Here is a 13636-nt window from a genome sequence, read left to right as displayed (position 1 = left end):
GGGTTTGAACTGCCAGCCTTCTGGTTAGCAGTCAAATGCCTTAGGCACTGTGTCACCAGGGCTCCCATCCTACCCCCAGACCCACCTTATTGAACCCACCCTACTGAAAATCATGGTTTTAAAGGCTCTTATGTTAAAAAGAACTTTCAGTCCAAAAGACTGCTATGATCCTATGCTAATACTTAGAGTAAAAATGGTATGCTGAAGAGAACACAATTCTTTTAAGTCGCTATTAATAAATAACAAAAATGCAAATAAAAATGACCAAAATACCAAATACCTTTTAAAAAAGAAAGCAGAAAGAAGAAATTTCTAGTGACAATACTTTATAATGATAAGATTGAAAAAAAAAAGGGGGGGGGTCTATAAATTGTTTGTCACCTTGTAAACTGGTACATCTTTCAGAAGGCTACATGGAAATATAAAGCAAGCGCCTAATGCCATTTCTACTCTCTGACCAATAATCCTACTCACAGGATATTAAATGAAGGAAGTAATTCAACAGAAATAAAAGGGATATAGACAACTGACTGTCAGTAAAGAATCATGTACTGAAACTAAAGGGAACGACCCAAACATCCTGTACATTTTGTGTGTGTGGTTCATCACACTTCGATGATGTGTTTAACAACTGTCTAGATCCCAGTCACATAGTAAGTGTTGAGTGTGTCAATTAAGAGCAAATATGGAAGTATTTACAATATTAAGGAAAAAGCACATAGTAATATATAAACTAATGATAAATGGAAATGACAATATGAAAGTAAAAGGAGTTGTATGAGGATAAAGAAATCACTGAATGCCTTTTGTACTATTTAAAACCGTCTTTAAAGTTGTTGTAGTGCCTCTGAAAAATAAAAATATGGGAGAATATATTACCTGTTACATACACTAAACATGACTTCATAGTAGGGATGAGATAGCCACTACAAAAGCTTAAGAAGCCACCCCTTAGCGCATCCCAGGCCCTCAGGTTTTCTTTCTTTGCTCAGGTTAGAAAGATCCACAATGCAACAGATAGCATAATACTATTTTTAATAAAAATCTCAAACAAAAGCTGTACATTTTAAAGAGAAAGTGAAAAGGTCCCCTGAAGCAATCCCTCTTTTGGCTTGTGAACTTGCCGGTTACTAACAGCAGGGGGTGCCAAAGAGATCGCTATTGTTCCCAGGAGATGGCCAGGAGAGGGACCGCAGTGGCCTGAAAGTGCTCAGGTTAAGAATAAAGCCTGACTACCAACAATCATACTGCCTCGGAAACCCAAGGAGGGGTCGCTATGAGTCGGGGCCGACTCGACGGCACATAACAACAACAACAACAACCAACAATCAGGGACTTGTGGACAGGTACTCTGTAGAAATAAATAGACAAAAACATTGCATTTTTATTTTCACTAACTTCTGATATATAGCATTTCCGTGAATTACAACTGTAGGCAAAAATCCCCGTAGTATTAGCAGTGCCAGTGACTCTGTCATGAACAGGTATCATCACAGTATGCTAGAGCTGCAGTTTCCAAACATCATTCATGCTCATTACTATATTCAAACAACAGAATCTTGTTAATGTATTAGAATCTTGATAATGTATTAGTAAAGCATTACATATCACTGTATCACAAATATGTTTAATAATTTGACAACATTTAAATACAATTAAATTCCATTGTTCTACATTTCTAACACTTTCCTGAAAAAAGCTTTCATAGACTTTACCAGACTAGGAGCTCTGGTAGCATAGTGGCTCAGACACTTGCCTGCTAACCAGACGGCTGACGGTTCAAACCCACCAGCCACTCCTCGGAAGGAAGGTTGGGCAATCCTACTTCCGTAGTGATACTGCCTCAGAAACCCAAGGAGGGGTCGCTATGAGTCGGGTTTGACTCGACGGCACATAACAACAACAACAAAAAGGAGTCCATGGCACAGGAAAGGTTAAGAACCTCCGCTCAGTCTAAAGGAAGGACACTGAGAGAAAAAAACAAACTGGATCTAAACAAAGTTGAAGGGGAAAAAAATCCTATTTTAAGTTATAAGACAGAAGTGGCTAAGATGCACATTTTGATGTAGTTTGGATTTTCCTGGAAGAGAAGGAGGGAGACTCAGAATGTTCATTTCACAGGTTCCAAAGTGTCCTAACGTTTCCAGAGGCCTGGTTCACAGATAGGACATTTCAGAGATCTACTGTGCTATTACAAAGCAGTCTGTATTTAGAGTATGAAACACGAACCATAAACATTATTCCCAACATCTCTCTGGAAGTCATGATTAGATGTGGACTCTCCAGATAGACACCAAGTATTATTCATTCAATGAACAAAACCAAAATCAGATACAGAATGCTAGGAGGAAGGGATGAGATAAATAACGGAGTCAATACTCACATACGAACAAAGAGTGACTCTTTGGAAGTCAGACCAGGAGATGAATACTTTTCAACCAACGCCAAGGTACTAAAGCCAAACTTATGAATAGGCTCATTGGAATCCAGGGGGGGGAAATCTGTGTCCACCTCCCCGTCATCCTCAGCAATATGCAGGCAGTAGGCACTGACGTTGTCACTGAAAGAAAAACAAAAAAAAGGTATGTGAATACTAAGGTGGTGGTGGTGCTGGGTGTCACCAAGTTGGCTCTGACTCATAGTGAGCCTACCTACAACAGAATGAAACACTGCCTGCCCTGCACTATCCTCACAATATCTGCATTATTTGAGCCCATTTGGGGACGGGATAAATAGAAGAGAGGGAATGGTGTACAGCAAGCCCACTGTGGACACTGCTGTTTCTTAGCCTCAAACCAGGTAATACAGTTAGAACCCTCAATTTCATTTGTTAGAGTGAAAACATGGCAGTGTGAAGGGTAAAAAACAATGTGTAATGAGGTCTTTTATATTTTTCTATTCTTCTAACAAATACTTACTGAGTACCTGTTCTAAGTAAGGCCCAAAGCTTAACCCCTTTGACCAAAGGTGAGATTATGTTAGTATCAGCTTTCCAGGAAGCTTACAGTACCAAACCAAAACCAAACACACTGCCATCAAGTTGATTCTGACTCACAGCAACCCTACCGGACAGAGTAGAACTACCCCATAAGGTTGGTTTCCAAGGCAATAATCTTTATGGCAGCAGGGTGCTACATCTTTCTCTCTTAGATCAGCTGGTGGGTTCAAATCACCGACCTTTTGGTTAGTAGCCAAACGCCTTAACCACTGTGCCACCAGAGCTCTTCACAGTGCAGCAGAGAGATAAAACCAAGCATGACATTAGCTATACTATAAACTTAAAATAAAATAAATACCATAAAAGAGGTATAAACAAACTCTAAAGGAAGGAAAAAAAATTTTGGGGAAATCAGACATGATTTGGTTTATGGTCAGGATTAAGATAAAATCTGTGCTGTATCTCTGGACAAGTACTCAAGGTAACCAAGACCATCCATACAGTTCTCTGCTCTCTTAAAGAACATCTTACTCACTTGGCAGGATCTGACTCCATACATCATGGATTTTTAAGAATTAAGGAAAATTATCTGATCAGGACACAGACATCTGGCCCTGTCAACTACTTCTGCACATTTCACACCTTCTTATACTCCAAGATTCTAGCCTTGTCCCAGTTTACAGTCAATACATACTCTCTTTGGGGAAAGTAAGAGGTTGATATACTGAAACAGGTTGGGAAACTATACCAACGTAAAGACTTATCTAACTGAAATCTACTTACACACATGAAGATACCCTGCTTCAAAGCTGAATTGTAAAAGTGCAAATCTGCTAGATTCAAGCTAGCTTCAAAAGCTTCAACCTAATAGTTCACAAGGCGGTAGGATTCTAAATTCTGCAGCTTAAATTTAGAGTTTTAATTACATGATTGATGCTTAAATTAATTAATTGCAAAGTGTATGCTAATTGTTTAATTGGTTGCTTGATCTATATAGATCATTTTTTGAATTAAATGAGTTGATTTACAAAGTTTATTGATTGGATGTGACAATGAATTATTTCACTGACTACCTGATTTGCAATTTTCCCAATTAATTCACAAATCTTTAGCTGCAACTGTGCTTATTGAGAGAAAGCCTACTTCAGGTGATCTATACTCAGTCTGTCATGACGAAGAGATATTTATTATATAAAACAGGTAATAAGGGCAGATTAAAATTAATGGAAACTGTAAATTTGCTAAATGGATGGATAACAAGAAAGTAATTTGGCTATGTTTGTCACTATAAATTTCATGTATTTGCAATGTTGTTAAGACATTTGAAATTAATCTATCAATGGTATAGGAAACCTAGGGGTTTTTGCAACTGGGTACCTACCAACTTAAACACAAAACAATTCTGGAAGCAGAAGAAGGCACTTTAGACGAGGTAAATATAGTGTAGTAGCTAAGAGCTTTATGGTCAGAAAGACCTGAGTTCAAAGTTAGCTCCATCGCTCATGGGCTGAGTGACTTTGGAGAATAAGCTTTACCTCCCTGAGTTTCAATTTCCACTTCTATAAAAGGATATAATCTAATTCACAAGGTGCTGGGAAGATTAGGTGAGATAATGTATGTAGGGCCTAGCATATAAGAGAGGTAAAAGATAAATGTAACTATAATAACAAATTCAGATTGAAAATAACTTCTACAGTTATCGTGGATGTCTATTAGAGCAACAGTGAAACTGAGCAGTATCTTCTATGTACACACATCTGTGACTGGAGTTAACATGCCCAATACACCCTATTCTTGGGACTACTGAGCCTCTAGGGTTTTATGAACAAGGCAGACACCGATGGAGCAAGCAATGGACAGCACAGATTATTTACTGCCATGTGAATAAATTCATCAACCTGAGGAGTGTTTAATTCCCCAGTACCACAGACATTTCAAGGGCAAAGAATAAGTCTATTGATGAGTGCAGAAAGCCCAACAGTGGTTTCAGAAGAGTTTTGTTTTGATTGTCATCAAATTTTGATTGCCCCTAAATCCCCTCAAGAAAAAACTCAACAAATGTCACAGGCTAAGGTCTGAGAGCCAAAAGACTCACTGCCAAGTGCTGTTATTCTCCCCAGTTCTTAAATTATAAAGCATGAAATCATTTATTCATTAAAAAATATATACATGCAAAGTACCTGAACTATACTGCAGCCTATCCTGAGCCCTGGGAACACAGCAAGGAAAAGAATGGTTCACTATATATTATTTAAGACTAATTAACGTAAGTCTTTTCTGGGTCATCAGTGAAGCTGAGCAGCAAACGCTACTCTAACCCCTATGACCCTTTAACTAAACTGAGAGAAAAATAATTAAAACTCTACTCTAGGCATGGTTATATTGGTTCTTTTCTGTCTTTGTAAAAGAATAATTAGTAAAAGAAGCTACTGGGGTATTTTGACTTCCAAAACCGCTCTGGGACTCCAAATTAGTACTGGTACAATAGCCACTAGTTCCATCAGCTACATATATTGAGTGATACATGCTGGACACTATGCAACGTGGTTCAGACACATAAACTCACTGGATCTCCATATCAACTCCATAATTTATTATTATTTTCATTTTACATTATTAAGGAATTGAGGCTCAGTGAGGTTAAGTGGCTTGCTCAACGTTAAACAGCATGTAAATTTAGAGCTGATACTCAAACCCCAGCAGTTGAGAGCCCCCACTATCTATCTACCTGTCTATCCCACTGCCAAAACCATGGTATATCAAGATTCCTCAAGACCCTTGGGAATTCACACTCCTTTGGAAATGCCACATACTTTGAGGAGATGTAGGGAATCATGACACATCACTTACAAAAACTTCAAGCTTAGAGAGATTTCTTCCAATCTCTTCGTTTTTACAGATGGGGAACAGAACCTAAAGAGAAGCAACAGCATGTCCATGACCACATGGCTGAAAAACGGAAAGCCAGGTCTAGAGAAGTCAGGTCTCCTAACTCCCCTTCCATTATTCTTCGATCAAATCAGAAATCAGTGGCATTCTGAAATGGGAAGAGAAAAAAGGGACACCTCTTGTCCATGCCTAAGGAATCCCCTGAGTATAGACATCTGAGGTTACAGAATAGTGAAAACAAGGGACACTTCCTTATGACATAGTTTGGTGGAAAGAACAGATTTGCAGTCAGGTCTGCTGTTAATGCTAACTCAACAACTAACCAGTTTAAAGACCAAAGCTCTCTAACCATTTTCTTATCTGAAAAAGTCTTTCTTTGACCTCTCTAGGAGGATTCAAGTGATTCTCCCTCTGTCTTCCTATAAAACTTACTTAACACTTCTGCATATCACTTATCACATTGTGTCTTTTTCTGTGTCTACATTCACCTAAAGAACAAGGATTCTTCTATTTGTCTCTGTGTCCTCACTGAAGAGTAAAATGGCTGGCATTTAGAAGGTACTCAAAAATATTTGTGGAATGAATGAATATATGAATGTGCAGATTGAATCATTTTATCCATGAAAAATATAAAGGGTATTATTAATGATGTGTGTGTTAATGAGATGTGGTGAAATAATAAGCTTTTTCTTTTTCTTGCTTGTCATAGTGATATCTATTAACCAAATGGGGCTTTCTAGGCATTGCATACATGTCACAGATTGCAATTCAAGACAAAAGAAGAACACATAGGAAGAGGTGAGGATGAGAGAGGCAATTTATAATTCATCAAGATATGAGTCCTGGCATCTCATTTTTTTTTAATAGAGAAAAAGCACTGAGAAATTATTAAAACCATGTAAAAATTCGCCATTACATACATATATAACAAGACTGAAAGGAAATACACTAAAAGGTTTACAAAGGTTATGTTTTACATCTAAGTCCATGAATACCTTTTTCTTTCTACTTCTTTATACTTTCCAATGAATATGCATAGCTTTCATTTTTCTTTGTCTGTATTTATTTTTTGATAAGGGTAATCCATTCTTATTGTAGAGGATTTAGAAATATGGAGCAGACAAAGAAGAGAATGGGGGAACCTCTTATGGCCCCACACGTATCACTTGTCCTAGAGACTCTGAACACTGTTGACTGTCAGCCTTATCCATAAACCCTGATTCCCAAGTGGCTGTACTCTCTATCAACTTCTGGATTTACAAAGGAAATAAACATATCTAAGGGTCTTGTAAGTTTTAAATGACTTAATCCATTGCAGTGCCCAGCATGCAGAAGGAGTCTCATTCTGCCAAGATTTCTTCCATAGCTCTTAAGTTTCTGATTACACTAGAAGCAGAATACATCTTCTCACAGTAGCAGACTAGTGGATAACACGAAACAGAGAAACTAAAAGTTGACTAACGAACATGTACAAGAGCACCGCATCCTCAGGAAGAGGCTTAACTGCATAGTTGGGCACACAGCACAGATTTTAATGGCTGGTGTGGAAGGTGCCGTCTCCCTCAAGCATCATGAGGTTTCTGTGAGAGGACTGAAGTCTGAAAAATGAATGGATGCAAAATGGAGTCTGTTGCCAAAAAGAGATCTAGTTGAGGCTGGGGTGGGGTGTGGGATGGAGGAAATAAAGCTTTAAAGAGTATAATACTAAATTTCACTTACTCATATTTTATCAAATTAAACTAATCTTTCTTATTAGGAAAATTTCACTTAATTGTTAACCAATACTCAATCTATAATGAAAGGCCAATATGGCTTTTAGGAAGTGACCTAAGCTTGGAGTTGATATAGGTGGCATTTAATTCATGTATGAAAGTTCCAGGAAACATCTCAGCTCTCTACCAAATGTGATCTGACCTGTTCAATTTACATACTCAGAAAAATTTAATCTTAACTTCAGAAAATGCAAGGCACACTTGTCTTAGTTATCTAATATTGCTGTAACACAAACACCACAAGTGGATGGTTTTAACAAACAGAAATTTATTTTCTCACTAGTTTAGGAGGCTAGAAGTCTGAAATCAGGCTACTGGCTCTAGGACAAAGCTTTCTCTTCTGTTGGCTCTGGACGAAGGGTCTTGTCTCTTTAAGCTTCTGCTCCTGGGCAATCTTCTTGTGTCTTGGCATCTCTCTTCCCCCATCTCTAGGAGGTTCTCAGCACAGGGACCCCGGGTCCTAAGGACTCACTCTGTTCCAGGTTCTTCTTTCTTGGTGGCTCACTCCTCTCTCCTTTTATTTCTTTTAGGATAAAAGGTGATCCAGGCTACATCCCAGGGAAACTCCCCTTACATGAATTAGGGCTGTAACCTGAGTAAGAGTGGTGACTTAAGTAAGAGTGATGCACCCTGCCCTAATCTTGCCTCATTAACGTAACAAACATAACCTAATCCTCTTTAACATAACCTAGTCCTGCCTCATTAACCACAAGCAGAGGTTAGGATTTATAATACATCTCTAATTGGACAACACAAAACTGGGATCACACAACACATCACAATACCGGGAATCCTGGCCTAGTCAAGCTCACACGTATTTTTGGGGGACACGATTCAGTCCATGACAACACGTAAGCATGATGACGAGACAGACGAATGCTTATTGTTTTGTTTTTAATGAGAAATAAAAGAGCTCATGATTCTAAAATGCCCAGTATTCTCATTACTTGGGGCTTGCTGTTTATTCTGATGACAGAATCAATATTAAAACTGTGTCAGGCATTGCTGTTGGTGTTATGTGCCGTTGAGTCAGACCAGACTCATAGCGACCCCTCCTTGGGTTTCCAAGGCAGTATCACTACGGAAGCAGATTGCTCCATCTTCCTTCCGAGGAGTGGCTTTAGAAACAGAAATAAAAATACATAAGGTTACAGCTCAGACATTACTATCTTTGAGGATTTGAGACTGTCAAGATTTCCTTTTCTCCCAAACAAAACTCCCATAAAATGGAAGGTAAATCTGATAGTTAACATCATAAAGTTTGCCAGGTTTGTCAAGCCACTCTTATTACACAGGAATAGCTAAGTCCAAATTTTATGATAAAGAAGTCTTAGGGATAAAATGCTCATTAATTTTTAAGTGGAAGCAAGATCTTCACATTGTTCTGAGTGAGCTCCTTTTTAAGGAATGTCTAAGAAAGACTAGGCAATCTGACATGGTTCAGACTCCAAAATCATATAAAGATGTCTTCCATTGGATGTCTCTCAAGTAGGAGCTCTTGTAGCATAGTGCCTAAGGCACTTGACTGCTAACCAGAAGGCTGGCGGTTCAAACCCACCAGCCACTCCTCGGAAGGAAGGTTGGGCATTCCTACTTCCGTAGTGATACTGCCTCGGAAACCCAAGGAGGGGTCGCTATGAGTCGGGGCCGACTCAATGGCAAATAACAACAACAACAAGTAAATTCAAACTTCATTACATCCAAATCTGAATTCTGTATTTCTCCACTGTAAATCTATTTCCTCTCTAAAAAAAAACTTCTTGTCATCAAGTCAGATCCAACTCATGGTGACCTCTCTGTGGGTTTCTGAGGTGGTATCTCTATGGAAGTAGATGCGAACCTTCCTTACGAGGAGTGGCTGGTGGATTTGAACCGCCAGCCTTCTGGTTAGCAGTAAAATGCCTTAGGCACTATGCCACCAGAGCTCCCATTTCCTCTCTATGACACTACATTTCAGCACAACCATCGACAAACTTCTTCACTGTCCAGACTTAGATCCTTATCTCAACTCACTCATTCATACTGGAGGGCTCAATATCTCTAGGTGGGTAATTCCAAAATCCCTATTTCTAGCTCCTCTCTCTCTCCTCTAAACTCCAGACATGAAAGTGTCTCTTAACTATAGCAAAACTCCAAAATCAAACTTACTGCCATCAAGCCAATTCCAACTCATAGGGACTCTACAGGACATAGTAAACCACCCCACAGGCTTCTAAGGCTGGAAATCATTATGGAAACCGGCTTTCTATTATGAAGCAGCTGATGGGTTCAAACCACTGACCTTTCAGTTCAAAGCTATCTCAAAATCAACAAATTACGTTGCTTGGTCCACTCCCCATCTCATACCAAAAACCAAACAAAACCTGATCTTCCAATGTTCCTTTATTTCAGTGAAAAGGTACCACCACACATCTTGTTCAGCAAGTCAGAATCTAGGATGTCATCTGTGAGACCTTTCCTCTCCCTCATTCACCATATCTAATTCATCCCCAAATTCTGTGGATTTTACCTCTCAGATATTCCCAGAATCTGTCCACTTCTCTCAATCTCTACTCTAGTTCTTGCCCATCCACAGACTCATTCCACTCCATTCTCTCTTCCCCTCCTTGACCTCCAGCCACATGACTTTATTTAGTTCCTTGATCTCAACACGTTTCCTACTGATATAAAAGTAGCTGCCATGCTGCCTGGAACCTTCCAAATGTGTCTGATACTGCTTTCTCAGGGAATTGCTTCCTGACTTCCAGGTTAAGTTTTCCTTTCCTTCAGAGCACTTAACTGAGTTTTTAAGCAAACATTATTTAGTTCAATTATCTGGGCAACATCTATTTCTCTCACTAGACTGTGGGATTCATAAAAGAGAGACCAAGTCTGGTTTTGCTCACCACTTTAGTGCCTAAGGCACTTGAATGCTAACCAGAAGGCTGGCGGTTCAAACCCACCAGCCACTCCTGGGAAGGAAGGTTGGGCAATCTACTTCCGTAGTGATACCTCCTCGGAAACCCAAGGAGGGGTTGCTATGAGTTGGGTCCAACTCGACAGCACATAACAACAACATATACCCAGCACAGTGTCTGGTATATAGCAAACAATAAATACTTGTTGAATGCATGAATGAAAACAAATGATAAATGAAATGAACCAGTTATAAATTGTTATTATAATTGATCATTTCTTCTCCTCAACAAACTGTAAATTTTTTACATGCAGCAATCACATTTTTCTTATTCTCAATACCAAGGACCTAGAACACCACATATGTTTGCTGAATGAGGGAATGAAGAGGGATTTTAGGCCTTTTAGGTTAAGCAGGACATGAAGAGTGAGAAAGACATTTTTGATTTAAGGAAACGTCAAAAGTAGGCATGGTATTGGCATTAAGAAAGAAATAGGATGCACGGTGCATAGATGGGAGTCAGAGTGAAGGTCCTTGAGTGCTAGTCTAAGAAGCTTCGCACTGCCCGGTCCTGTGCCAGCCTCAATCCTTGCTGTACCTGAGCCCATCATTGCAGCCACTGTGTCAATCCAGCTCGTTGAGGGTCTTCCCCTTTTTCACTAACCCTCCACTTTACCAAGCATGATATCCTTCTTCAGGGAATAGTCCCTTTCGACAACATGACCAAAGTAGGTGAGACGAAGTACGGCCATTCTCGCTTCCAAGGAGCATTCTGGCTGCACTTCTTCCATGATAGATCTGTTAGTTCTTCTGGCAGTCCCTGGTAATTTCAGTATTCTTTGCCAACAACACAACTCAAAAGGATCAACACTTGATTGTTCAACTTCATGGAACAACTTCGTTGTTCAGCTTTCACATGCATATGAGGTGACTGAAAACACCAAGCTTTGGGTTAAGTGCACCTTAGTCTTCAAAGAAGTATCTTTGCTCTTTAGCACTTTAAAGAGGTCTTTTGCAGATCTGCCCAGTGCAATTCATCATCTGATTTCTTGACTGCTGCTTTCACTGGTGTTGACTGTGGAACCAAGCAAATGAAACCTTTCACAACATCAATCTTTTCTCCATTTATCACGATGCTGCTTATTGGTCCAGCTGTGTTTTTTTTTTTTTACGTTGAGGTGTAATCCATACTGCAGACTGTAGTCGTTATTCGTCTTCAGTAAGTACTTCAAATCATCCTCACTTTCAGCAAGCAAAGTTGTGTTATCTGCATATCGCACATTGTTATAGCTCCTCGTTCCGTTCGAACGACGGCCTCTTGGTCTATGTACACGTTCCTCACGTGCACAACTAAGTGTTCTTGAATTCCCATTCTTCTCATTGTTATCCGTGATTTGTTATGATCCACACAGTCAAATGCTTTTGCACAGTCAATAAAACAGAAGTAAACATCTTTCTGGTATTCTTTGTTTTCTGCCTAGGTCCATCTGACATCAGCAATGACATCCCTTATTCCATATCCTCTTATGAATGCAGCTTGCATTTCTGGAAGTTCTGTCAATATACTGCTGTAATCGTTCTTGAATTATCTTCACCAAGATTTTACTTGCATGTGATATAAATGACACTGTTTGATAATTTCCATATTCAGTGGGATCACCTTTCTTTGGAATGGGTATAAATTTGTATCTCTTCCAGTCAGCTGACCAGGTAGCTATCTTCCAAATTTCTTGGCTAGACCAGTAAGTGTCTCCAGTGTGGTGTCCGTTTGTTGAAACATCTCACTGGGTATCCCTTTCTGGAGCCTTGTTTTTTGCCATTTCCTTCAGTGTACCTTTGACTTCTTCCTTCAATACCATCAGTTCTTGATCATGTCACCTCCTGAAATGGATGAACATTGACCAACTCCTTTTGGTACAGTGACTTTGTGTATCCCTTTCATCTTCTTTTGATGTTTCCTGCATCATTCACTATTTTGCCCACAGAATCTTTCAATACTGCAACTCGAGCCTTGAATTTTTCCTCAGTTCTTTCAGCTTGAGCAATGCCCAGTGTGTTCCTCCCTTTTGGTTTCTAAGTCCAGGTCTTTGCACATTTTATTATAGAAACTGGCTTTGTCTGCCGAGCTGCTCTTTGAAATCTTCTGTTCAGCTCTTTTGTCTTGTCATTTCTTCCATCTGCTTTAGCTACTCTCCATTCAAGAGCAAGTTTCAGAGTCTCTTCTGATACACATTTTGGTCTTTTTATCCTTTCCTGCCTTTTTGATGACCTTTTGCTTTCTTCATGGATGATGTTTTTGATGTCATCCCACAATTCATCTGATTTTCAGTCATTCGTGTTCAATGCATCAAATCTATTCTTCAGATGGTCTCTACTACTCATCCTTGGCTTTGGTGGTTGCTGCATAAATTTGAATAATTGTAGTATTAACTGGTCTTCCTTGTAGGCGTATAGATGATATCCTATTTCTGACAACACTGTGCTTCAGGATAGATTTTGAAACATTTTTTGTGACAATGAATGCCACATCATTCCTCTTCAATTTGTCATTCCCAGCATAGTCTATCACATGGTTATCTGATTCAACATGGCCCAAACCAGTCCATTCCAGCTCACTAATGCCTAGGATATTGCTCTTTATGCGTTCGATTTCATTTTTGACAACTTCCAATTGTCCCACATTCATATTCTGTATTCCATGTTCCAATAATTAATGGATGTTTGCAGGTGTTTCTTCACATTTTGAGTTTTGCCACACCAGCAAATGAAGGTCCTGAAAGCTTTACTCCATCCACATTGTTAAGGTAGACCCTACTTTGGGAAGGCAGCTTTTTTTGTTTTTTGCCTTTTATATATTTATTAATTTGCTGTTAAAATAAACCTGGTGCTACTCTCCCTGGGAAGCTAGGTTGACTCAGGACTCAGGAAGGGAGAACACCACAAACCCATTCTTTAGCTCCCTCTGGGATGCTGGCCTCATCTCAAGTTTCCTTGTTTCCTTCCTTTTTTTGAAGCTAACAATCAGCCTTAAAGACCCAACTCCTTATCATGGCCTATAAGACTTTACATGACCTATCCCCCATGAGTTTTCATGAATTCTCACTGCTCATCCTAAGGCATGCTTTAAAAAAAAAAAAAAAA

The 13636-nt window shown here is 39.3% G+C and overlaps 1 protein-coding gene across 1 annotated transcript in view; it reads right to left on the bottom strand.

The window, feature by feature from the left end:
• MAPKAP1 (MAPK associated protein 1) overlaps nt 1-13636 on the bottom strand; it is a 256579-nt gene that overhangs the window by 135490 nt on the left and 107453 nt on the right. Inside the window, exon 5 of the mRNA XM_042783048.1 lies at nt 2384-2560. Coding sequence (XP_042638982.1) covers nt 2384-2560 — 177 coding nt within the window. The remainder of the gene's footprint in view (nt 1-2383; nt 2561-13636) is intronic.

Source organism: Orycteropus afer, unplaced genomic scaffold (genome assembly GCF_000298275.1).
Source record: "Orycteropus afer afer isolate SDZICR_OR568_19922 unplaced genomic scaffold, OryAfe1.0 scaffold00611, whole genome shotgun sequence".
NCBI lineage: Eukaryota > Metazoa > Chordata > Mammalia > Tubulidentata > Orycteropodidae > Orycteropus > Orycteropus afer.
This window is presented reverse-complemented; position numbering and strand designations above follow the sequence as displayed.